At 43.0% G+C, this 26,973-nt stretch overlaps 3 protein-coding genes across 13 annotated transcripts in view; all 3 read left to right on the top strand.

The window, feature by feature from the left end:
• The first annotated feature begins 322 nt into the window (after positions 1-322).
• SLC35G2 (solute carrier family 35 member G2) lies at positions 323-4,906 on the top strand. 2 transcript variants are annotated; one of them, XM_083615178.1, is made up of 2 exons: positions 323-691; positions 2,810-4,906. In XM_083615178.1, exon 2 carries the CDS (start codon positions 2,828-2,830, stop codon positions 4,064-4,066), a length of 1,239 nt encoding a protein of 412 aa, XP_083471304.1. In that variant the 5' UTR covers positions 323-691; positions 2,810-2,827; the 3' UTR covers positions 4,067-4,906. The 2 variants fall into 2 exon arrangements, with proteins under 2 accessions (XP_083471304.1, XP_083471303.1); XM_083615177.1 differs by having other exon boundaries at positions 323-841.
• A 3,956-nt stretch (positions 4,907-8,862) lies between these two features.
• On the top strand, positions 8,863-21,890 carry LOC310763177 (thioredoxin domain-containing protein 6-like). 3 transcript variants are annotated; one of them, XM_083614989.1, is made up of 8 exons: positions 8,864-9,245; positions 9,649-9,685; positions 13,189-13,246; positions 14,913-15,016; positions 16,271-16,342; positions 18,082-18,198; positions 20,150-20,246; positions 20,794-21,890. In XM_083614989.1, exons 1-8 carry the CDS (start codon positions 9,181-9,183, stop codon positions 20,796-20,798), a joined length of 555 nt encoding a protein of 184 aa, XP_083471115.1. In that variant the 5' UTR covers positions 8,864-9,180; the 3' UTR covers positions 20,799-21,890. The 3 variants fall into 3 exon arrangements, with proteins under 3 accessions (XP_083471116.1, XP_083471115.1, XP_083471117.1); XM_083614991.1 differs by having other exon boundaries at positions 9,218-9,330; XM_083614990.1 differs by lacking the exon at positions 13,189-13,246 and having other exon boundaries at positions 8,863-9,245; positions 9,649-9,689.
• A 2,476-nt stretch (positions 21,891-24,366) lies between these two features.
• The window catches only part of VPS8 (VPS8 subunit of CORVET complex), a 94,259-nt gene continuing 91,652 nt past the window's right edge, over positions 24,367-26,973 (top strand). For 3 of the 8 annotated variants that reach the window (XM_083616231.1, XM_083616227.1, XM_083616225.1), the window contains exons 1-2: positions 24,373-24,496; positions 25,840-26,088. In XM_083616231.1, coding sequence (XP_083472357.1) covers positions 25,930-26,088 — 159 coding nt within the window. In that variant the 5' untranslated portion in view covers positions 24,373-24,496; positions 25,840-25,929. Of the gene's footprint in view, positions 24,497-25,839; positions 26,089-26,973 lie in introns of all 8 variants that reach the window. The other 5 variants (XM_083616232.1, XM_083616228.1, XM_083616229.1 and 2 more) reach the window with 4 other exon arrangements.

Here is a 26,973-nt window from a genome sequence, read left to right as displayed (position 1 = left end):
TAATCCTGCTTATATCAGTGGGATTCCAGCAGTATAAATGAGCAGTTAGTCATCTCAGTCATTGTATTAACCACTTAACTAGCAATCATCAGGTAGGACCACTTATACTTTAAATTATTTTCACTGAATGCACTTACATAAGGCGTAAGAACTTCTACATTAGCATATAAAATCATGTCTCAGAATGTGGATGAATCCAAAGCAGTTACCAGGGGGCTCCTTCCCCTTTATGTTATATTCATCCTCTGTTTAAGATGCTAATTAAAAATCTGTCTTTGCAGCAGAGGCTGAGGAAACCATAATGTTCAAGCCATGCATGTCATGAAAAGCATGCATCGTTTATATTTTAAATGATTGGCTTTTTTCTTCCATTACCAAAAAGGGATCACAAAAGTCTTGTAATGTGTCATCTAAAACATATGCTCCAGTGGCAGGATTACTAGTAAGAACGATATTTATTCCCCTCCACAATTAGTAGTGACGGTGCTGTCAAATGCCCTTGAGCTCTACTGAGCATGCTCACTTTTTCTGGTCTGTTCATTGCATTTGATTCTTTAGCTGTAGCCTCTCTCTCCCCTTCATTGCTTTTATGTACAGACAGAAGAGACAGTAACCAAAAGAGAATCTACATTATTCCTCCTGCACACTCCATAAACTGACAACATTTGGGTCTGTGTTTCTGGATTCACAGGTAGCTATTCTCAATTCTCTGTTTTCTTCAAATTTAAAAGACAGGAATGGATACACTATCGGATGCTGGAGAGCATATTTTCTCCCTTTAACATCTCTTGGTATGGTATATTTTTGAGGGATCACTTACTCAGCAGCTTCTAAACAAGAGGTAAATTGTATTTTCTCTTATTTGATTATTGTATTGTTTTCTCTTCTTGCATGACATTTCAGCTGTCATTTGGTGTCTGCTTAAGCAAAACCTTGTTTCATTTTAAGTCCTTCGTATTTTTGTAGGCATGTAACTTTAAAGCTGTCATCTCTTCAAACCATGAATGGGAGACACCACAGAGCAACTTTTGAGTGCTGCAGTTTCAACAAAATTGTACTAAGCAGCTGACATTACAGCTAGAAATTATGCCATATATCTTAGAAGGAACGCTCTCTCATCTCTGTTTTTGTTGAGTATCCATGCTGCTGAGATCTCTTTAACTGGCACTCACTAGCTCTGAGGATACCTCATTCCCACCCTGTATTTTACATCAGCACTGAGGTTGGGATCCATTTTTCAGCACGTCTGCTGTCTAAGAATCTAACAACTTACTGTATCGGATGGGAGACCACATGTTGAGATTTCTGCATTGCAGGGGGTTGGGCTAGATGACCCTCAGGATCCCTTCCAACTCTACAATTCTGTGATCCTATGGTTTCACACAGTGCTTTTTTTCTTTAAAAAAATGTTTAGGGGTGCTCTCGTTTTGCCTCAAGAAAACCACCATTTTATAGTTCAGATCTGGAAAAATAAATACAGTAAATGGACAAAAGTACAAAGAATCACAAAATGCTTAGGGGTATGCGTACCCTTGCATACCCCCAGAAAAAAAGCACTGGTTTTACATTTTAATTATAAGGCAATGCGTCTTGTGCCATAAAAGTAAACACTATACAGTTGGGGGGTGGAGGAAAGGTTAGAGAATCAGGTGGATGACTTAAGTTCGTTCATGTTTGCATAATAAGAAAGCAATATTAAATTTGTCATTTGAACCATTCTAGCTAGCAGCATCGGTACAATGTTTCGAAAGTTAGTCTTACAAATTTTAGACCTGAGTTTATGAGCTACTGTGCCTGCAACTAACTAACTAACTAACTAACTAACTAACTAACTAACTGTATGTTCAGGATTGAGCATGCTGACTTATGCACCCATGCAACAACATAACCTGTAGCATCACACTAGCATTCCAAACTGTGGAAGAACATCAGTTCTGGTCTGGTAGCACAGGTCAACATGACATCAGAAAAAGCTACCATCCCTAAAGTTGTTGCATTGCACAGAAATAGGTAGAGAAGAATAGAACTGGGGGTGACGTGTATATAGGGCATCTTCACCCTAAAGGTTTTTAGCCACTACAGAGACAGCTATGTTAGCAAAGCCATATTTCATAGATTTGAATGCTGTTGGTTCAATTTTACATTTTAAACCTGCTTTGGACACATTTGACCCTAAAAAGGTGGCCTAAAAGTGTTAAATAAACAACGAGAACACTTATTCTGGTATAGCATTACTAAGGAGTATCAACAGCAGTGGAAATAATATTGGAACACAAATACAGCATTCTAGGATGTACCTGCTGGTTAACTACATATCATTGCAGCTATATAATGTTAACGTATGCTGCATGACACCCCAGTGTAATTGTGCGCAGCTGCTGGGCCAAACTGTGACATATTCTGTAACAAAGCTGGTTTCTGTATCTAGCCATCACAAGGTCACCTTCTGGGTCAAAATGGAATCTCTCTATATTTTACTTAAGTGTAAAGAGCCCTTCAGAATGAACCGTTTCTAGAACTGCAATAATAAATTAAAGCATAGGAAAAATGGTACGGGGGAGGTAAACACCAAGCATAAATTGTCTAATAATAGCATGTGCATTAATGATTATCGCACAGCATACTAATCTCATGTCACCACTGGTTTTCTGTATTTATATTCAATCTGATGTCTGCTCAAGCAACCCCAGCTTACCTAAGGCATCAACAGAACAGTAATAATTTCTAGATGGTCCAAAAGTGCAGCCAGAACAGGTTTATCCGTGCTGAAATGATTATATTTTGTTTGCTTTTTTTTCTTTGTGATCAGTCCTAGTTACCCGAGGAAATGGATACTTCACCTTCCAAACAATATCCAGTAAAAAAACGAGTGAAAATTCATCCTAACACAGTGACAGTGAAATATACTTCTCATTATCCACAGCCTGGAGAGGAAGGGTATGAAGAAGCAAATGAAGACAATGAGAGTTTTGTGGAAGATAATCCAAAGAGAAGATTGCTGAGCAATGGCCAGCGGAGAGGAAGATCCTTCTTTGGCACTATTGACATCCCATCTCAGGAACCACAAAAGCCAGAAGCTAATAAGAGTGGGCAAGGCCAAAGTTTTGTAGACAGAAGCATTTTTCAGTCCAGAAAGACTTGGGCAGTGCTTTTTGGATCTGCTTTAGCCCATGGTTGTGTTGCCCTGATAACTAGACTTGCTTCTGATCGTTCCAAAGTGCCATCTCTAGAACTGATCTTCATTCGTTCTGTTTTACAAGTGTTTTCCATCTTAGTTGTGTGCTACTACCATGAGGAACCTTTTGGACCGAAAGGATACAGACTGCGGTTGTTCTTTTATGGAGTATGCAACGTTATTTCTATTACCTGTGCTTATACTTCCTTTGCAATAGTACCCCCAAGCAACGGGACTACAATGTGGAGAGCTACCACCACTGTCTTCAGCGCCATCTTGGCATTTTTATTAGTAGATGAGCGAATGGCTTACATTGATGTAATCACTGTACTGAGCAGCATCTTTGGTGTTTGCCTGGTCATGATCCCCAACATTGTTGATGAAGAAGATTCTCTGCTGAATATCTGGAAAGAGGCCTTTGGATATACCATGACAGTTATGGCAGGCGTAACTACAGCTCTCTCCATGATCGTGTACAGGTCCATTAAGGATAATGTCAGCATGTGGACAGCACTGTTTACCTTTGGTTGGACTGGAACAGTGTGGGGAGCCTCCACCATGTTTTTCCTCCAAGAGCCAATAATTCCACTAGATGGAACAAGCTGGGGCTATCTCATGGGCATCTGCATATGTTCCACAGTGGCTTTTCTGGGTGTCTATTATGCCTTGAACAAATTTCATCCAGCCTTGGTCAGCACAGTGCAGCATCTGGAGATTGTGATAGCTATGATCCTTCAGCTCCTTGTGCTTCGCATCTTCCCCAGCATCTATGATATGATTGGGGGAGCGGTTATCATCATTAGTGTCTTTTTCCTTGCATGTTATAAACTGTCTTGGAAGGACTTAAGAAAACAAGATTATGAGGAGATACTAGATTCTTGTATTAAATAACTGCAAAGCTGTATTCGGTTTACTGATATGTACAATTAATATTCATTTGTGTATGTCTTTTGTAGAGTGTTGTTGACAGCATACTGCCATTTCTTGTCTGAATATAAAAGGTTACATCTGCCCTAGTATAGCTCAGTGGAGTTGCACTAGAAATTTCTGTCCTGTGTAGGAGAAATGTTTTTAAATATTAACGCTGTGAAAATTAGATTTTCTTAACTAGTATATAAGAAGTACCAATATTCAATATATACAACTCTGTTCTTTAAAATACGTCTCATTAGAGTCTAGCAGGCATAGTCAGACCCTAAGATTTTTATATCAGACTATGATGTTCACCTGTGTAAAGCAACCATTTGAAGGGTCTCAGGCAAGGTAGTCTTCAGAAGGAAATAGCAAACTGAGCCCCTTAGCTTCTCACAACAAATAACCAGATCTTAAATGGAAGTTTTTACAGAGGTTTGTTGTAGTATAGGTTTTGTCACATTACCTATTCTAGGTTGTTATATGCATATATGGTTCCTACAGATTTCATCTGGCTTGCCAGTTTGCATTTCTTGCATTGACTGGAGCTCACTGATGGTGTGTAGCCTGAAATCTGACCTGACAACCTCAACTCACAGCATGCTTGCTGTGGATTCAAGAGCAGAGAGAGTGTGATTGCAGAAAGAAGCACAGAAGGCAAACATGGACACTGAAAGAGCAGAATGATAGCTCATGGAAACAATATATTGTTTGTTTTTAATATGTAATGTTTTATAAATAAGAATTTTAAAATGTATGTAACAATGATAATGATGACGATGACGACGATAATAATAATATACTTGATCTCTGCAGCAATATTTTTATATGACTTATTCCAAGAATCTCTAACTCAGTGCCTGCCCTGCAAAGGTCTTCATTGGCAGCCATTGGCAATGTTTAATATTTTTTTTAAGCCAAGTATCTAGCCCTTAAGATATGAAGCAAAATGTGCAGGTATCCTTCTAAGTAATTTATGTAAAATGTGTCAGTATGGCTCACTTTTCAATGTTCTTAGCCAATGGGTGAAGTCAGATATGTGATTGATAAGTAAGTGACACCAGGCAACAGAAATCCCTGGGGTTCTCCCCCCTTTCATGCATCTTTCCTGCTTCTGTCTTATTTTCTAGCAGTCCTTGGAATCTGTAGTTTGACCTTCCTGTTTTTCTAGCAGCCAGGACACATCTTTCCTCTGGTGGGCTCACCTGATATCAGGTACTCCCTAGAAGTTATTTTCTGCAAATACTACTGCAGAATAAGTGCAAGTGGATTTAAAGTATCCTCTTCCCAAACTGAAAATGTGAATATTTTGCAGAAAGGCTTAGGCATGTGTCTTGCTGTGTTGAAGCTGATGTCCAGGCGCTCATTAAGAATTCACTGTGTAGTTAACCTGCAGCACAATGGCTTGTATGCCTACTTCAGAAGTAAGTCCCTTTGTGTTTAATGGGGCTTACGTCACAGGTTAGTAGATGCAGAACGGCAACTTAGAATTGGGTTTTGGATTGGTATTGGGGAAAATATGGCTTTTGTGCCACAATCAGGACCAGAATGACATAGTTGACTTCCCATGGTAAGGGGGGGGGGGAAGAGGGAGGGAAACAGCATCAATGACTGTAATCTCTAATTTTATGTCCAGGCTGGAGAGTGATGACATAGTATACTTCTACGAACTCAGAGTCATTGCTCTACTTGTGAGTATGCAATTTCTGACGCTCTTTCACTGCCAGAAGCTGTGGTTAGGGTGTGGTTTAGGACAACAGGGTTTTTTAAGGCTACACTCTTGAATCTTCCAGTTGCAGGAAACAACACAGGTCTCGGGCTCTTAGTTTCTACTTCTAGTTGTCCTGCCCAGTTGATACTGATGTCAAAATGTTTCCTGATCCTGTTTATAAATCATGTTTTTCAGGGCCGTCTTAATCATATCCGGTGCCGTGGTGCAAAGATCCCTCCGGCAGTGCCCCCCCCTGTTTCCCATAGTTTGTGGGGACCCCAAAGTTGAAAGAAAGGTTCCCCAGAGTTGTTGACCTTTTTTTTAGGGAGCTGACAGCACGCTTATACATTATCTCTAACAAGCCCTAAGAACAAAATAAAATGAAAAGGCAGATGAAAATCTAATGAAGTCCTCAATTCCAAAGCAAGACTCATTCAAGACTCAGCAGTTCTTCTAATTCATCCTCATGATTCAAATCACCACATATCAAAGAGTTAAAGCAATCACCAGTTTGCTGTTCTTTAAATAAATTGATAAAGACACAGAGAATGAAGTTCCCGGCGTGGCGCCGCCACTGCCTCCTCTCCCAGGCAGGAAGCGAGAGAGCATGGCTGGCCGTAGGAAGAGCTGCCACCCAGCATGCCCTCATAGCTATTCCTGGTTGGTCCCGGACTCCCGCTGCTGGGCGTCCCTGATGGGTGGGCGCTGTGGCGCAGGACACCACTAACCCTAATGGGTAGGACAGCCCTGATGTTTTTGGGCCTAGATTCATTCTCTGTGCTTGACCTTAGCTTGTTGAGCAAGGTTGAAGGTGCAACATAGACTCAGGTGTCTTAGTAAAAGGTTATACTCTCCTTAGACTTGGGGCCCTTCCATACCTCAGCTTAATGTGGATTGTGAGCCCCATTTGCCTCTTTTATTTCCCTCTCGCCCATGCAGCATTCTTGCCCAACTACTTTTGCCCCACATGTTTTCCATAAATCCAGAGATTACCTGTGCTGAATAGGAGTCCAAATCAATTGCACAGAGAACCTCCAGACTTAAGGAGGAGTAAGTACCTGGAGGAGAATGCTGCAAGGATGAGGGAGAATTAAAGGAGGCACAAGGAATTCATAATCCACATTGATGAGGTATGGATAGGCCCTCAGATTCTAGCCCCTGGAGATACCCCTTGGAGCACAATACCATCTCCTGTTCTCACAGTGGTCAACCAATTGCCTATGGAAAGCCTGTAAACAGGACCTGAGCACAATAACACATCTTGCCCTCCTTGTGCTCCCCAGCAACTGGTATTCAGAACTGGTGTGCCATTTCCAATACTGGAGGCAGTAAGCAGCCATCATGACCAGTAGGCATTTATAGCTTTAAAGGTAAAGGTAAAGGTACCCCTGCCCGTACGGGCCAGTCGTGTCCGACTCTAGGGTTGTGCGCCCATCTCACTTAAGAGGCCGGGGGCCAGCGCTGTCCGGAGACACTTCCGGGTCACGTGGCCAGCGTGACGAAGCTGCTCTGGCGAGCCAGCACCAGCGCAGCACACAGAAACGCCGTTTACCTTCCTGCTATAAAGCGATACCTATTTATCTACTTGGACTTAGGGGTGCTTTCGAACTGCTAGGTGGGCAGGAGCTGGGACCGAAAGACGGGAGCTCACCCCGCCGCGGGGATTCGAACCGCCGACCATGCGATCGGCAAGCCCTAGGCGCTGAGGTTTTACCCACAGCGCCACCCGCGTCCCAGTCCGGCCTTTCTAGAACCAGCCAATAAGAATGTGAGTCAAGCAAGCTGGCACAAACAGTATTGTGTTCACATCTTTTGATGTCAGTAAAACAGCCTATAAAATCTGACTTGAAGAGTCAGCTACTGACAGCTGCTCAGCTACTGACAATGGTTACCTATGTGCTATATATATATAAATGTGAGGCCTTCCTGATGTTGTAAGAGTACAACTTTCATCATATCTGATCATTGGCCATGCTAGCAGAGGTGGAGTTGTAGTCCAACATCTGGAGAGCACCACATTGGCTACCCTTGAACTAGTGGAAATAACTTGGAACACAGAATAGGGGTGTGTGATTTCCTCTTGTCAACAATTTGATATGAAATCCATTCCTGAGTTTTCCTTCCTTCATTTCTATTGGTTGGACCTCACCGGCTATTTCTTTAAAGTGGAAATGTGTATAGAATATTGAAAGTTTCTGAATTCTTATCCCCTACATGACCCATTTACAGTGCAAACACATATATGTCACCTCAGATGTAAGTCATATTGATTTCACTCCAGGTAAGTGATTAAAGTATAGGATTGCAGCCTTAAGTGCATTGATAGGAAAATATTGATAGGTCAGAGGACCCCTCCCAATTCTCCCCTCCTTATTTTTCAAAGCTTCTGACATTTTAATTAGTTTCCAGAGTCAAACAAGCACAACAGTATTGAATAACGTTAGAATGTGCTGTTGTTTTAAACCAGTGTTTGTATTTATACATGCATCTCTCTCTCTCTCTCTGTATGTATGTGTGTGTGTGTGTATGTATGTGTGTGTATATATATATATATATATATATATATATATATATATATATAGTGGTACCTCAGCTTAAAGATGCTTCAGGTTACAGACACGTTAGGTTACAGACTCCGCTAACCCAGAAATAGCACCTCGGGTTAAGAACTTTGCTTCAGGTTGAGAACAGAAATCGCACAACAGCGGTGCGGTGGCAGCGGGAAACCCCATTAGCTAAAATGGTGCTTCAGGTTAAGAACAGTTTCAGGTTAAGAACGGACCTCCGGAACGAATTAAGTTCTTAACCCGAGGTACCACTGTACAGTATATGCAATAATGCAATTTCTTTAACTGTTTTTATGTCGTTATATTCTAAACTGATTTGTGGTTGCCTTATGAGAAGTGATTAATAAATGGAATAAATGAATAAAGATGTGACTTGAAGAGACTTAAGGAAAGAACTTCTCTCGCATCACATCTGTCACATGTACACTTAGGTGTGTACACAGAAATATGCAATATATTTTTAAGTAATCAAAATATGACTTGCGAGAAGTTGGAAATATTTATCAGGGAAAAGTTGGGAACGTTTATCAATGCCCCCTTATTAGCATTGCCGTCTTGGAAAGAAGGCATTTAATGTAAAAGCCGGTGTTTTATTTGCCAAGCCTCACTTCCCTAGGGGTGCAGCTCAACTGTCAGATCAGTTCTTCCTCAGTTCATCCTCCCGTATAAGCTCCCTGACGGGCTTGGCAGTTTCTGCAAGGAGGACGACTAACCCATCTGCCTGCACAGGAAGGGCAAGGAGCAAAATCGGCCAGGGAGCTGGCGGCGGCTGTGCCACTGGACAGGGCTATCTCCCATTGGTTGCTCGTGTTGCTATGGAAACGGGGGACGCTGCTGCTGCGGTGGTGCGTAGGAGCCATTGCCGAATTCCTCTAATCAGGTACCGTCTGCCTATCAAGCCCTTGCAGTTCTTGGGGCAATAGAGTCCCTTCGGAGTTTCAAGACCAGGAAACGAGAGTTTTCAAGTGAGACTCATCTCTGAGTAATCATAATGCATTAGAATGGCCTGCAAATGTGGCGGTCCTAATGATTAGAAATGACACCACAAGTTACTAGGGCAGTGCTGGGAAGTGACTAAGGCTGCAATGCTAAACACTTTTACTAGGGAGTAAATCCCACTGGACACAGACTTACTTCCAAGTAAACATGTGCTGCAAAAGCCATAGATGGTGCTTCATAGCCCTAAATTATATTTAATTAGCAAAGTACCTTGATAATGATCCTCCAGGCTGGGCAGTAGTGTTACATTGTGACCTTATGTTTTGGCGTTTTTGTTTTGGCAGCACTATGGCCAGCAGGAAGAAAGAATTAGCTTTGCAGGTCAGTAAGTGAGCTTAATGTTTCAAATGTGGCATTTCATTCTGTTAGAGTTTGGTATTTCCGGCTTGTTTGGAAGAGAGGGTGGTTCGGGTGCAATGTTGCATTGTATTCTGCCAGTGAAACCTTCCTACAATGGCACAGATTTAAAATAGAAAGCATAAGTTCTAAATGGATTTACCAGTTTCCCAGGGCAACAAGAAGCAGTAATGCAATTGCTTTCATCATTTGATGAATCAGAAAGGAAATGGAAGAGCCTATTTAAACGAATCCCTACAGTGCACTTTTCCAGGGACTAGTCACTGACACAGGGTGTTATATTAATCAGAATGAGGTAAAATAAGGACCAAAGACTGAAGGGTGAGCTGTATGATAATTGGAACAGACTCAATTTTTAAATCTTCAAATACAAATTAAAATACAAATCAAATATTCTAAGAAAGACACTAAACCAGGTTTAGCCCTTCATTTGTAAGCACAGCTTCTCTGTTAACTTTAGATTCAGGTAGGCAGCAGTGTTGGTCTGACACAGTTGAAATAAATTAAAAAATTAAAAAATTGTCCAGTAGCACCTTCGAGACCAACTAAGTTTGTTCTGGGTATAAGCTTTTGTGTGCATGCACACTTCTTCAGATACACTGTTAACTTTATCTTCATTAAGACCTAGGGTAAAAAGGATGAATTGTCCTTTCAGATTGGCTATGTTGATTTAGATGTCTCCAAAGTCAACAACAACAAAAACTACCATGGGTATCAAAACACAGTATTAGTCCAAATATACATGCGTGTTTTCCTTTTTATCCTAGGTTTTAATGAGGATCAGGTTGGCACAGGGAATGTGCTTGCTTACATTTGGAAGGGATGCGATACCAGTTCTAGGGTTTGTGAGATGCAATTAGGAGAGGCACCTGTTGGAATGGGCCTCCCTCCTCCTTGCTATTGCCCATTCGTTTGCCTGCTTCCTCTGGGCCCAATCTACAAAATATCCAGAAGGACATCTCAAACTAAGTGGAAGTTGCTGCACCGTGACCTCTGTCGTCAGCTGCTTGCAAGCTCAGAGAGAACATGTGGACGGATAGGCAGAAAGGAGACGCACCATGAGCAGGAAGCTCTGAATGCCAGCAATGGGCAGCCCTGCAAGAATGTAAGCATCAGTATGTGCCCAATAATGTCAACCTCTAATGTTGGCCCTGAGGAGCTGCCTGAGGAAATAATATCACAAGTGATGTGATCTGTCCAGCCTGCACAACAAATACTTTGTTGGAAATGCATGGATTAATATTCTATGTTTCATGAATCTTTTATCATAAAGTTGTTATGATGCATATTTATTTACAAGTAGTCCCATTGGCATCAGTGTCCTTCCTTCTCCTCTAGGCTGTGTGAGAAAGTATCTTAGATAATTCGCAAACTTCCATTTGAATACAAATTGTACTGGTAGTATGCAGCTGGTTGCCAGAAAATGAATGAGTTTGCATCTTGAGCGCAGTTAGACACTACCCTATAACTGAAACATACTGGTGTAGTTTAGTCATCTGGTGTCTGGAGACAAGCATGTATGAGCTCAGTGGCACTTTGGACGTAAGAACATGAATATATGAATATTAATACATATCCTATCTTTCATTCATAAAGCATGGTTAAAGAACCATATAGGAAAAGATGGGAATGTGTTTGCAATTCCTTTATTATAAATTGCTCCGTATGGAATATAATCTCTATAAATCCTGCCATCAAGTGGCCAGAAGAAGAAATTGATTATTATTTCAATCCTGTTAACTACTTACATTAGAGTAGACATATTGATTTCACTGGAATGGCTCCCATGTGGCTCTAAGTCAGCTACTTATAGGCTGACCTCAAAGTGCTTTGCCATAAACAAAGTGCAGCCATCTGTTAATTAAATGTTTTGAGGTCTGATATGCTGGGCTATACAACAGAAGCAAGAACATATTTACTCTGAAATGAGTTGCTTGAGAATTATTTCCTGGGATGCCTGCAGTCACGCAATGAGATTCTATGCATGTTTCTTTTCAGAGGCAAGTCCCACTCAGTCTAGTGGGACTTATTCACAAATGGGTTTAAACAGTGCTTTTTTCTGGGGGTATGCAGGGGTATGCCTAAACATTTTGTGAATCATTGTACTTTTGCCCATTTACTGTATTTATTTCCCCTGATTTGAACTATAAAATGGTGATTTTCTTGAGTCAAAATGAGAGTTTAAATAGATCTACAGCATTCATGTCTTACAAGCAGACTTCCATTTACTAAAATGTTAATATCCACATTGGGCCGTGTGTTGGTAGCATAATGCTATCTTAAAATTAGATTCTTAGAGTTGGGAAAGACTTCAGAAGTCATCTAACTGCCCTGAACTCCTGGCCTACCTGGTGGCAAGTCAGTATGTAAAGTCATCAGTCCACATGTCCAAAGTCCAAACCGAAGGCACCATCCTTCAGAGATCCTGAAGCATCCAAGCTGAGGGCCAACAACATGAGCAGACACAGCCTCCTAGCTCTGTTGTCCCTTTTATACTTTGCAATGCTGATTGCAGCATCTGGGCTTCAGTCATGTGACCCTCAGCTGTTCCAAGCCTATTCTAGCTGAGGAAACAGATACATCCTCCCAGAGGTAGTGAGCCCCACATGGCCAGCTAGGGAGCTGAGCTGTGGGTCTCTGCCTGCCTCAGCCTCCTAGAGTGCTCCACCCACTGCTCCCTATGCTTCAGAGCCTGCCATGCTCCTGGAGAAAGGGGCCCCTCTGGCTCTGGGTCCAGCTGTTCTGGTTCCTGTGCACTGACCCCCCATCCCCTCGCCATCCTCTGTCACCCTGTGAGTACTTCCTGCACCAACCTCTCCCATAGCTGTCAATGTTTCCCATTTTTTAAGGGAAATTCCCTTATTCCGAATAGGATTCCTCGCAAGAAAAGGGAAAAGTTGACAGCTATGACCTCTCCTTCGTCATCCCCTGCTTGCCTGTGTGTCCCAGTCCCAGCCACACCCCTCGTCAGGATCCTCTTCCTCCTCCCCATTGTCCTGCCAGTTCCTTACACTAATCAACCCACAGGTGAAACAGGAAATCCCATGTTACAGCATCCTTGATAAGTAGTCATCTAGCTTCTGCTTAGAAACCTATAATTGAGAGGTCACCACTTCCTAAAGTTTTACTGTGCTATTGGATGTTTTTACTAATATTTAGCCAAAATCACTTGACTTGTAATTTGAATGTGTTTATTTGAGTCCTCCTTTCTGTAGCAACAGAAAACAAATGCACAAATTGCACCATCTTATATGCCATGTTTGAGCATCGTGCTGTCTTTTATTTTCCTCTCTATATACATTTTGCCTAAAGAAAGTATTTTCATGAAACTGACTTGTGACTTTGACTTTCTGACACAAAAATCTTAGTTGCCCCCTTGCTAATTTACCAAATCTCCTTTCAGGTAGCTCTTAAAGGCTTTATTGCTTTGTTGAAAGCTTTCTCAGTTATATTTCATTTACACACAGATGGTTGTTAATAATCAGGAACTTTGGGAAGAAATGCTGGGTTCCAAAGGTTTGATTGGTAAGACCTTAGCTGTAAATATGGTTGCTGTTCATAAATACTAGTACTAGTATACTGTGGCCTCTGATCACCAACCCTCCTCCATTCCCCCATTAATCCCCTAGAACTTCTCTTTTCACCTCTTGCAGCTACTAAGCTTGTTTTGCACCTTCCCAACCCCATTTCTGAAGCTTCTTCTATTCTATTCTACAGTCCCACTTTGCAGCCTTCTTTTCAGCTTACCACTCATGCACACGCCTCCATTCTCTTGTGCAACCCCCTTGCACACAATGCTCCCATGGTAACCTTTTGTATCTTCTTCCTCCCATACATTGCAAGTACTAAGCATCCTTTTCACCTTCCACCATCCCCTCCTGTTCTTCAGGTTCTTTCTTGCCCCTGCTTTCATCTGCAACCCTATTCCCATTGCTCCTTCCTTTTTTTGCAGCCCCCATTTTCACCTTCAGCACTTTCTCTCTCCCTCCTCCTCTTTTCCCGCCAACAACCCCCACTTCCGTGTTTCCTCCTCTCTTATTTTGCAGTCTCCCCTTTGTCAATATATCTCATTATTATCCCTTTTCTCCCATTTGCACTGTCCCTTGCAAACAGACCATCCTCATTTTTATGCCTCCTCCTTCCTCCTAAAATGCAGCCCCCTTTCCATGCACAGCCCGTGATGCTTTATGTTACCATATCTTTAAGATGAGCAGAATCTAAGAGCAAACCTGTCAGTTAGCTTGACTTCATTTGAGAAGGTTCAGTTCAATTGATGGACGGTTCTGTTTTAAATCACTACACAGAAAATGACATATAATACTAGGATTTAGATACATTATTGTGAAAGTACTATGGAATATTTCTGGCCTCTGAACCTTCTCAAACACAAAGCAGCTGAATAAAGTAAGAGGGAAACGTTTGTATACAGCAAGAAGAGAAGAACTATGAAAGGAAAAGTGATTTTAAACAACAGATGTTTGAGTAGAGCAAGCAGAGGGTGACAGTGGGAGGAAGATTGTGACTTTAAAAAATGGCAGAGGTTTGAGTAGAGCAAATGGGGAGCAACACCGAGAAAAAAGTGGTGGTTTAAAACAAGTTTTCAGTACAGCAAGAAGGGAGTTTGGTAAGGTTCTGTTGTGTTAGCTTTTTGATGTTAACTTCTGTGTAGTATTCATCTCTGTGATTTCTCCCTTCTCATACTTAAAAAACCCCAAACACTTCCCTTCTGAATAGTACTTTTTGTTTTCAGTGTCCTTTCCTTCTAGATCCCATGCCACAGCCTCTGTTGTTGTGCAACCCTCCTTCTTTCTTGCTGCCCTCCCCAACTCTGACTCCATGCAAATCCAGGATTGTAATAAGGCATTACACGTAATAAGTCCTTACAATAAGGGCTGCATGATGACAGCCTTACATTTATTTTTATATTGAGAGATAGATATAAATACTGACAGTGTTTATAGGGCAGGTTAGAAAAGGAATGAGTGTTCCTGTTGTTGATGTACCACCTTTCACCCAAACCTGTTTCTTCCAAATATTTTGGACTACAACTCCCATCACCCCCAGCTAGCATGACCAGGGATTAGGGATACACAAGTAGTGATAGTTAACTAATTTCATTTGCATGTGCTGAACTAAACTTTGTAGGTTCTGAAATGCCATGATTTGCTAAGTTAGCTTAATCTCTTTGTAGTGGTAGATGTTTATCAAGGCTGGTGTGGACCATGTAAAGCAGTAGTAAACCTCTTCAGGAAAATCAGGAATGAATTTGGTGATGACCTCCTTCATTTTGCTGTGGTAAGAGACGGCTTCAAATTTATATAGTAGGGGTAGCTACCATGATGCATTCCAGACATTGCCAGACTCCCAACTCCCATCAGCCCCCATTAGCATAGCCAGTGCTCAGGGATGGTTGGAAAATCATATGGATGGATCCGTCGAGAATTGTTGGCAAAGATAAATGCCTATGTGGCAAGCAGATAAAACAGGCAATTCATCTTGCTTCAGTGAGCTAAATAAAGCTGCAGTTCTATACACTAAAGTAGGGAACAGTTTTTCAGTCCTGGGGCTGCATTTCCTTGTGTCTAATCTTCCAGGCGTAGCAGGTCCAGCAGTTGGCAGAGCAAGACCACAATGGGCGGGGGGGGGGGGGGAGCAAAGCTGGCAGTGGATGGAGATATTCCACACTCTCCCTCATGAAGAGGGACCATGAGTAGAGCAGGTATATGGGGATGCAACTTTAACCCTGCCACTCCGCTCAAGCCCTGATCTTCCAAGGTTCTCATTTGGCTGAGGGAGCCTTCCCAAACAGATATACAAGGCTCTCTGCTGTAGCTGTTTGCAGAGGCCAGAGAAATCACAGGGCTATGGGGGCAGAGCTAAATGTGCATCTGAGTAGGTCTTTATCCAATCAGGTATAGGGAACCGAGGGCCCTCCAGATATTGTTGGCTCCTATCATTCCTGTCAGTGTGGCAAATGGTCAGGGATGATGTAGAAGAAGAAGAAGAAGAAGAAGAAGAAGAAGAAGAAGAAGAAGAAGAAGAAGAAGAGTTTGGATTTGATATCCCGCCTTTCACTCCCTTTAAGGAGTCTCAAAGCGGCTAACATTCTCCTTTCCCTTCCTCCCCCACAACAAACACTCTATGAGGTGAGTGGGGCTGAGAAACTTCAGAGAAGTGTGACTAGCCCAAGGTCACTCAGCAGCTGCATGTGGAGGAGCGGAGACGTGAACCCGGTTCCCCAGAGTACACGACTACCGCTCTTAACCACTACACCACACTGGCTCTCATGTGTGTTGCAGTCCAGCAATAACTGGGAAGCACCAGGTTCTAGAGCAATTCTGCTCTAGATGTTTTTCTGGCCTACCCAAAGGGTGCTTCTGTAGTTGTGAACATTTGCCCTATTATTATTATTATTATTATTATTATTATTATTATTATTATTTTACTTATTAAATTTGTATACAATACTGCCCGTCTTACACAGATCTCAGGGCGGTTCACAACATAAATGCTCTTAGTAAGTTGTTTGCTTGTTTACTTTTTATTTAGGCTGAAGTAGATTCAGTTGATGCCCTAGAGAAATATCGTGGAAAATGTGAACCTACGTTTCTGTTTTATGCTGTAAGTTGGTACATTTGAAACCTGAGATGTCTTTTAAACCTGTTTGACTTTAAACTTGCTCCACTATGCTCTGGTGTGTATTATGTATTAAACACGTGTTTTTGCTCGTATCAGTGAATTTGAACTTGCTGGCAGCTGGAGATATATGTTGTCGCTGGGAATCATATTTTTATATTTCAGATATTACCCTAGTTTGGATTTCCCCTCATTCTCTATGCATACGGTAACCTAAAATACTTTCCACAGTAGTTGTAACTTACGTAGCTTATATAAATGTATATGCTTCTGACCATAAGATTAAACAAGACAGAGATTAGGATGCTATAAATATTAAGAATGTAATTAGTAGTGTCTGAATAAATTAGGCATCTTAGGGTAAAGGGGGAAAAGCCTTCAAGAGAGATTAGCACACTTAGCAATTATCCACTCCTCCATTCGTTGGTGCAAATAGCAACCAGGTTTTCTGCAGTTTGCCATTCCTTCTGATTCATTGCTAAAGAGTGGGGCAAAGCAAAACTGCTCTGATCCTTGCCTACAATGCAGAAGTATGGACGAGCCCAAGACTGGTTGGCCTTGTGGTACTGCTGGGCTAGGTGGCTGCTTTGCACAGGAAACTCTGTCAGAAGAACATTGCTCAGAGTATGTAGCTCCTGGGAAGTTGAGGGAACACATAGGACCTGCAAAACAATTTGTGGTGTGGCGTGTTCCCCGTTCAAGATTACAACTACTCCATTTCTCTTCCTCGTCCCAGTGTTCTTATCACTCTGCAGTCGGACAGCATTCCATGGCCAATTATCACAATTGGCCCACTCTGCAGGGTTCCCCCCAAAATAGTTCTTGTACTTCTTCAGACAGCTTCTCGAGTCTCCTTCCTGTGTGGGAGTGTTGTTCCTTTGGTTATGTAAGCAATGCCACTCACAACCTAAGCACCGGAAGTGGAAGGGGATGATATGCTTGCTTCCTGTGGAACGGGTCGTACTACAAATTAATAGGATGAGTCAGCTAAAACATTTGCCCCAAGTAGTGTGGAAGTCAAATAACTTGACTTTAATGGATTGGGGGCAATAAATTATCTCTGGATAAATTATTTTATGGTGCAATAATATACGTGTCTACTCAAAAGTAAGTCCCACTGATTTCAGTGAGGCTTACTTCTAGGTAAGTGGGTTTAGGAGTGCAGCCAAAATCAATCTTACGAGTTTGCCAACCAGTTAAGGAATTAAATTTGCATACATTTGCATGTGCCTAAAAACATTGTTTCTGAAGGAAGAAGCATCTCCTCTTTGTTTTTTTGACATTGCAGAGATAAGGGGAATACCTCTTTTAAGATAGTGCTTGACTTCTTCAGTTTTTACAAGTGTTTATATTAAAAATAATTATTCTTTCTAATCTGCCTCATTACTTGGGACCACTTTCTAGCCAGTTAAAACAAGGTTCTGTTTATTGATCAAACCAATGAAATGGTTCAGCCTTGCAACCCTTGCTACCTGTGAGGCATCCCATGCTTCAATCCTCTCCTTCCTCTTGTTCTGTGATTCTGGGTCTTCAACTAACAACAGGAGAGGTTGGAAATCAGTCCATGCTTAAAATCTAATATATTTTTTGCTGTCTTTATAGCAGCGTAGCATTTGTTGGCAGGAAAAGAAGACCCAGACTCCGCCATTGGTAATATTAATGTTTGTGTTGACGCAAATTACGTTTGTAAACTATATTGGCAATTATTTTCTATTTTCTGTCAGGGGGGGGAGTTGGTAGCAGTTGTAAGAGGAGCAAATGCACCACTGCTACAGAAAACAATTCAGGAGCAGCTAGAGGCAGAAAAGAAGGTCTTGGATCATGGAGCAGATAGAGTGGTGGTAATCTAACCCCTTCAATTTCATTTAATTTTCTTTTAAGTTGTGTCTTTGATTAGAGTTGTGGGCAGGGGGGTTGTGGGCCATCTAGTTTAAAGCCCTGCTTATTTGAATCCCCGCGACGGGGTGAGCTCCCGTTGCTCAGTCCCATCTCCTGCCCACCTAGCAGTTCGAAAGCACGTCAAAGTGCAAGTAGATAAATAGGTACTGCTCCGACGGGAAGGTAAACGGCGTTTCCGTGCGCTGCTCTGGTTCGCCAGAAGCGGCTTAGTCATGCTGGCCACATGACCTGGAAGCTGTACGCCAGCTCCCTCGGCCAATAAAGCGAGATGAGCACCGCAACCCCCGAGTTGGCCACGACTGGACCTAATGGTCAGGGGTCCCTTTACCTTTAATGCAAGAAATCCAGAGCAAAGCCTCCTCTGCAAGTGGCTGTCTGCTTGAACACCTCTAACAAGGGAGAGACCACCACTCCTCATGGTTGACTATTGTTGAACTGTTTGTACTGTTAAGAGGTTTCTCCTAATGTTTGCTGCCTCTTAGCTGGTCCATCAGCTGTTGTTATCAGCTGATATTCCTAGGTCCTTGTTTCCAAATTCTGTGTAGAATTCTACCGATAGTGAACCATGACTGGGACGTAACTCTGCTTCCATTATTATCTCAGTTTTAATGTTGCCTAGTGTGTGTCTACTTGAAGGGAAAGAAACTGAATAAAAAAGTGAGAGTAGTCATGTCCTTCAAATAGATACCCAGTTTCCACTTGCTGGAGAATGGAGATTCTGAAAGGTGTGACCCTATGGCCTAGAGCCTGGCACTCAATCCTCTTTTGTCAAGTGTTTTGCCTTTTGGTGTTTAGCAAAGGAAGGGGGAAGGTTTTGATTCCCTGGTGGGGTCCAGCACTGGGCCTGAGAGTCCTGGCTCAAGGATACTGAGTTCAGAGTTCCATTTCTTATGGTCTTGACATCTGATAGGAATAATAATAATAATAATAATAATAATAATAATAATAATAATAATTTATTTATACCCTGCCCATCTGGCTGGGCTTTCCCAGCCACTCTGGGCGGCTTCCAACGAAATATTAAAATACAGTAATGCATCAAACATTAAAAGCTTCCCTAAACAGGGCTGCTTTCAGATGTCTTCTAAAAGTCTGGTAGTTGTTGTTCTCTTTGACATCTGGTGGGAGGGCGTTCCACAGGGCGGGTGCCACTACCAAGAAGGCCCTCTGCCTGGTTCCCTGTAACTTGGCTTCTCGCAGTGAGGGAACCGCCAAAAGGCCCTTGGCACTGGACCTCAGTGTCTGGGCAGAACGATGGGGGTGGAGACGCTTCTTCAGGTATACTGGACCAAGGCCGTTTAGGGCTTTAAAGGTCAGCACCAATGCTTTGAATTGTGCTTGGAAACGTACTGGGAGCCAGGTCTTTCAAGACCGGTGTTATGTGCTCTTGGCAGCTGCTCCCAGTCACCAGTCTAGCTGCCATGTTCCACAGGGACCCTTCCCGCTCTAAGTATGTGTCCAAGTCACTGCTGATCATCTGGGTTATGGCATAGATGGCTCTGTATGCATAAACGTTATGGGTTTCAGAGGCTGCAGGAATCTCTGGCACCTGTGGAGAATGTTATGCGTCTCTTCCTCTGATCATCCTCTACTAACAGTGAGAGCATGTGCAGCTTCTTCCCTCAGCTCCTTAGTATTCATGAATTCAACAACACATTCATTATCCATCAGATTGTAACCATTTGTTAATAAAAACCAGCTCCAGAGATAAAAACCGTAAAAAAATACTAAGAGATCACATTTTGGAAAAATGGACAAAACACACCACCAACGAAACAAAAAAAACCCTGTTACTAAAAATAACCATTGTCTATTACATAACACTAGTCTTCATTAAAATGTAGTTTTTCTAAAATAGTCTGCAACCAACACCCTCGTATGCTTTGATACTAGATCCAGGATGAAGCGATTCCTAAAGAAGTGAGTACTGCCATTGAGGGAGAGGAAGCAGAAGATGGGGAAGAAGAGGAGGAGGAGGAAGAAGAAGCAGGTATTTGGCTGTACTCAGTGGCATATAGGTAATACCATTTATATAGTTTCTGGTTTCTCTTCAGATTGTATAGTTTAAAAATTATCCTTGGACAAGAAGGTAAGCAATCTCTCAGATTGAATTTTTGCCACTGCTCTACTTTAGATTTTGTCACTGATATTACTCATCCCAGAAGGAGCATCTTCTGGGTTTATGTAGATAAATGAGGCTTGTGTTGTCAAATTTCTTGGTAAAACTGTGAATGCTGAGTTGCAGCAAAGTCAAAGGGACTAGGCTCCATCGCTTAGGAAATGTCACTTTCTCTCCTCCCAGTATGCTTGAGAAAACCATTCTTATGATATATTTTGGGCTATCATAGTACTAGGCTTAGATGGTTTAAAAAAAAACCCCAGAAAAACTGAAAGAGTATTTAATTTTACGGTTTTATACTGATCCAAAAGGCCGAAGCAATTTTACAGTGTAAATATCAGGCAGATATCCCTCCTTTGATGTTCTTCCAGGGTCTGCTTTCTTCTTATGCTAATTTCCTCTCATGCTTTCTTCCTAGATTAATTCACCAATTGATGCTTTCTGGAACTGGCTTTCTCACTATCATTTGGAGCTGATGAGTAATGTTACAGACAAGTTTTCTCTAATATAAGTGTAAAAAATTAAATGGCTACATATTGCCATAAGCAGCAGCAATGTGTTTCAGGTTGGAGTAGTCTATGAAAAGAATTACAGATGTTTAGGAAAGCCTGGTTACAAATCTGACTATCAGGTTAATACTATGCAAGACAGCATATATGAGGATATGGACAGTAGGAGAGCTTTGCTGTGCTTATCTCATTCAATATCAGATCAAAGGCTTATTTAACCCTGCATCCTGTTCCCCATATGTGTCTATGGAAAGCTCAAAAGCTGGGTAAGAGAACAATAGCTTTCTGCTGCAGTTGTTCCCCTAGAATGGGCACTCTGAACTATGATGTCTCTGATCCTACAGGCAATATGCAAACATCATAATCTGTAGCCACTGATAGATTTATCTTCCATCATGATGATGATGTGTGTCACACAGGTTTGTCATGTACCTAGTATGGTGTCCTCAGGTGCGCTGGGGAATACTATCCTGTTGTCATGTACAATTGTCAGTCTAGTCAGCTTTTGTACATGGTTACATCATCTTGTCCTGTGCCAGAGGCAGCAAAATGTCTTGGGTCAGGCCTGTCTCTGATTGAACCCTGGATTAAAGGCTTTCCAAACAGAACAGAGCTGATATAACAGTTCTGCAAACCCTTTGGATATATGTGAATGAGCAAAACTGTAAACTTGCTGAAGAAACTGTAAACTTTCACAACAGAAATGTTATGATTGATCTTGCACAGTGTTGGTTTTGTCACTGGAATCAATTTTCTAAGCTTAGTAGGGACTGAAAGATTTATCAACATGTGAATTTACAGTGGCTGTGTTGAATTCTGATATGGTGGCTCATGCGGTACTTGCTGGATTGGAAGTGTGACTTTTTGTGAGACTGGGAAACCACTAAACGCACATTTGCTTCTTGTGGTTATTATTATCAGTGACTCATGCATTTTCTGGCATTGCTTTTCTCTTTGAGAATACTTGCACCTGATTACTGTTTTAATAAAGAAATTCAAGTAATTACAGATTTGTTTTTCTTTTCCACATCCACAATTTAGGGCTCTGCTATCTGGCCTTAACAGAAAGTCATGAGATGCTTCATGGCAAAGAAACCATGAGGATTCCTTTGTGCAAAGGAGGTCCACCACTAGGCAGGGAGCGGATGATGCTGTGGTCTAAACCACTGAGCCTCCTGGGCTTGCCGATTGGAAGGTCTGCTGTTCGAATCTGCACAGAGGGGTGAGCTCTTGTTGCTCTGTCCCAGCTTCTGCCAACCTAGCAGTTCGAAAGCATACCAGTGCAAGTAGAAAAATAGGTACCACTGTGGTGAGAAGGTAAACGGCATTTCTGTGCACTCTGGCACTTGTCATGGTGTCCTGTTGCCCCAGAAATGGTTTAGTCATCCTGGCCACATGACTTGGAAAGCTGTCTGCGGACAAACACCGGCTCCCTCAGCCTGAAGTGAGATGAGCACCACACTCCATAGTCACCTTCATCTGGATTTAACCATCTAGGGGTTCTTTACTTTTACTCTCACCATAGAGGTCTCCAGATGGAAAGAACAACAGTCCAACCAGGATGAGCCATCATAACTGACATTGCATAATCCTACTACCAAATAAGACTCAATGAGTTCAATGGGATTTAATTCCAGTTAATTGGCCCCTAGTTAGTGCGAGTGGTGCTGTGGTCTAAACCACTGAGCCTAGGGCTTGCTGATCGGAAGGTCGGCGGTTTGAATCCCGCAATGGGGTGAGCTCCCATTGCTCAGTCCCACCTCCTGCCAACCTAGCAGTTCAAAAGCACATCAAAGTGCAAGTAGATAAATAGGTACCACTCCAGCGGGAAGGTAAATGCTGTTTCCATGTGCTGCTCTGATTTCGCCAGAAGTGGCTTAAGTCATGCTGGCCACATGACCTGGAAAAACTGTCTGCGGACAAACGTCAGCTCCCTCAGTCAGTAAAGCGAGATGAGCGCTGCAACCCCAGAGTTGTTCACGACTGGACTTAACTGTCAGGGGCCCTTTACCTTTTTTTTTAGTACCTTTACCTTAGCTGATACCATGCACACTCCTTAGAATGTAACATACTAAGGTGTATCTCAGTATCTTAATTGGTGTCTTGTACACTCCTACCATAAAAGGTGTAGAGAAGAAAACACCACTCCAGAAAGCACAGAATGGAGCAACATCACCAGCCACACACATGGTTAGTATTCATAACAATGTGAGCATTCAGCTGCTGTATCTTGACATTCCTGTCCCAGGACCAGCTGTCTGGGATGCCTGAATATCAGCTAGCTGCATGGGAGGCTACTTGAGAAGAAGGGGAAGTGGGTAGAAGCACATTCTTGGATCAGGGCCTGACTTGGAGGCAGGAAGGAAGGAATGGAGCTTTAGCTCTTGTATAAACTCCCAGCTTGAGTTGCCTCATTGCTGAAGCATCAGTGCTGTTCTAAACTGTAACTCCTCCCATCAGCATACAAATCAGTATGGCTAATTTGACCCAGCAACACCCACCCACCCCGCCCTGCAACCAACCAACCAACCATGCCCTGGGCCCTCTGTTCTCTCGATTTGTCAGCAAAAATAAGCTCCGGTCATATGCTGTGCAAAAGAATGGAAGTTCGTAGACTTGATCAGGGTGGAGGACTGTGACAAAACTAGAATTCCTTCCTGTTTTCCACCCCCTTAATCTCTGGGGGTATTAGCCACCACGGATAGCCTGCCTGATAACTGAGTTAAATCAATGGTCCATCCAGCTTGGCATTGTTTACATTGACTGGTGATAGTAGCTCTTCTGGGTTTCAGATGGGTCTGTTTTTCAGTCCTACTTGGAGATGGCTAGGAATGAACCTAATATTCTGTTGGAAGCCGCCCAGAGTGGCTGGGGAAACCCAGCCAGATGGGCGGGGTATAAATAATAAATTATTATTATTATTATTATTGGACCTTCTACATGCAAAGCAAATGCTCTGCCACTGACCTTCTGCACTTCTGCAACTGTTACCTATTGGCAACTATTAGCCCCCTGTCATCCCATCATAAATGGTGTAAAATACCCTTATGCAGCCTCCTCCTCTTATTTGTTTTTAGATGATGAGCACGAGTTGCCGTTAGAGGAGGCATATCTATTATGCATATGCAAATGAGCTGTCAATTAGGGAAATCCTTTTTATCTAATTTACTCAGATTGCAGTCTAAGGCCCCACCCAGCCCCGCATTTATCTAACGGATCCAACGTCGCCGCTCTATCAAAACCTATTGAATCAGAAGCTGTTAATAATGCACTGTTACATGAACTGCCCCCGCCCCCCGCTCCATTTAATATTTGATGTTGTTGAACCTCGGAGCAGCAGCTTAAACCGCGTCCCGCGCCGAAACCTTAAATCGTATTGAATTAAAAACCACGACAGCCAGCAGCCGCGAATTTACGCTCTCGGATGCATCTCTCTTCGGCGCCAGAAGGGGGCGCTGCGAGATCGAAGGCCCGCTTGGCCCGAGCTTGGGCGTCCCCTTTAAAGCAGACGCCGGGCGGAGAAGCTGCGCTTGGGCCGGGCGGAAGTAAGTGGCGGCGGCGGCGGGTGCGGAATCGCTGGCGTTTCGAGGGCGCCCCTGAAGATGTGGGCTGGTGAGCCTTGTTCCTTTGCCTCGCTGGCTCAGGAGTCGGGGGGCCGAGGGCGGGCGCCTCCCAGTTTCCCAGCAGGCGGCTTGGCTGGCCTTGTGTGGGGCGCAGCCCTTAAGGCAGACTCGCCCCGCACCCCCGTCCCTGGCCATGGCGATGCCTGCCGCTTCTAACATGGCCCGATCCTGCTCTGTGCTGCGGCGTCCTAGAGGAGGGCGCCTGGGTTTTGTGGGGCGGGGAAGGGAATCCCCGGAAACCCCTCCTCTCCCAGCCTGTGGGGTGGCTGCTGTGGGGCTTTGCTCCCAGAACTGGCACCTTTGGGTGGGTAACTGAACATACCTCCGTGGGGCTCTCGGGTGCTTTGCCGCCTCCCCCCCCCCCACTTTGAAACTTCATTGTGATTACGTTGAGAAGCGGCCAAACTCTTACACTGATTTGCTGCAAATGACACAACCTCAGGCTTCCTTAGGAGGAGGCTTGGGTGGTTGTACGCCAAAAGCAGGGATTGAGAACCTGTGGCTGTTTCTGGGCTCTCCCAACTCCTGTCAGCCCCAGTCAGGTGGCTGATACTGGTTGGGGATGATAGGATCTGTAGTCGGAAAAACATCTGGACGGCCGACGTTCCTGATTCAATGGCAGGCTTCTGAGCCGTCATTGAACCTGGAAGCGAATGATGGGGTGAGGAAGTCATATGTTTCAATGCGAGGTCCCAGAGTTTCCCTTGTAGGCACCTTCTAGCTTGTGGGTGATGTAGGGCAGCAGCTGGGATAGCTCAGTCGGTGGTAGGGCATGAGACTCTATCTCAGGGCTGTGGGTTGGAGCCCCACATTGGGTGAAATATTCCTGCATTGCAGGGGGGTTGGACTAGATGAACCTTATGGTCCCTTCTTACTCTGATTCTATGATCTAATGGTGGCAGTGTGTTGACTGCTGTTGGAGAGAAATGGTTAGAGTGTGTGTGTGTGGGAATAATATTTCTAAAAGAATTTATACTCTGCCTTTTGGCCCTAATAAGGACCTCCAAAATGGCTTGCAACTTAAACGATGGTACGAGTTGTAATCCAGACATGGAGAGGAGATCAGTATGGTTTGTGTTAGTTTCCACAGCTTACATCTTGGTGTCAATGTCTGCCTGTCTTAGGATAACACATAGCTACTGTTACTTTCATATTTTTGATCTAGTACAAAAGTGAAGCAGTTGTGTGGAAATCTCACTCTCCTGTTTAAGTAGGAGTTCTTAGCCGTGACTTTTCACTTGTAGTCTGTGTATTGTCTACTGCTGCAGGTTTTCTCTGATGATTTCCATGTATCCCTATTGTAAATGTGGCATGTGAACCGTTCTATATCAGTTACAGGTGTTTGGGCTCTGGAAGCAGATGTACTTTAAACTTTCCTCCTCCTATCAAGTGGCTGCTTTCTGACAGCTGGGAACAGGAAAGATGGAAGATGAACTGAAGATGGAGAGTCAAAACCTTGACCAAGATCAAGGTCCCTTTGTGGCGGATGAATCAAATCAGCAGCCATTGTGCCAGGAAACCTCTTCGCCCAAGCTGTCTGTGACTGAACTGAGTAGAGAGTTGGACTCCAAGAGTGAGCTGGTAAGACATTGCTGCCTGTCTTTTGTCTAAAGAATGAATTGTTGCTGTCCTTCATTATACATTATACATTGTTATGTGCTACTGTTTGCTTTTGTAGTGTTAGCTAATTGGGATTTTAAAAAATACATTGCAGGTGCTAGTTTCAAGTTCATGGCATAACAACCTCTTTACACGTGCACAAAATATTTTAATGGGAGTTTTATTTCTTCAGATTTTTGGATTGGATCATACATTAATATCTTGTTTGGGTCATGTAGTTGGTTCCAGAGAAGTGTAGTCAGGACTCCACTTGGGAAACAGGGCTTTCCCCCTCCTCATACTCCTTGTGCTTCCCCCAAAAAACCACTCTTGGAGTTAGAGGGACTCTCTGGAATAGTATGGGATGTGGTGCCAGAAATGAATACACTTTCAGAAGCTTGCCAGAAACTTGTGTCAGAAGCTTGCTTAAGAGATACACACACACACACACACACACACACACACACACACACTTTGTATCTCCTCTAACTATAGGGAAAGAGGCATTGGTTTGTGCCCAGAGTGCTTTTTTAGCATCAGAAATCAAGCTTACAGTGCTTTACTTCACACACTGAAAAGTATTAGACAAACTGCAGAGTGACTGGAAGTCATCTACTGTACTGTGTCATCTATTATCTGTTCTAAGATGCTGTGTCTAGTATGTTTTGGGATGCTTTTGCAGCTGAATGGGTAGATTTGTTACATCATAAGGGTTGTTCTGTTGTCTTATTTTGATGTGGATGAAGATGGCTGAGTGCTGGAAGATTAGCACTCCCCCCCCCCCATATGTCCCAGACAATCCTAAAATAAAAGGGGGAAAGTGGGGGCTGTAACGTTAATTAAAATGTTCTTAAAGAAAATAGGAAT

This window comes from Podarcis filfolensis (genome assembly GCF_964270895.1).
Source record: "Podarcis filfolensis genome assembly, chromosome: 5".
Classification (NCBI taxonomy): Eukaryota; Metazoa; Chordata; class Lepidosauria; order Squamata; family Lacertidae; genus Podarcis; species Podarcis filfolensis.
This window is presented reverse-complemented; position numbering and strand designations above follow the sequence as displayed.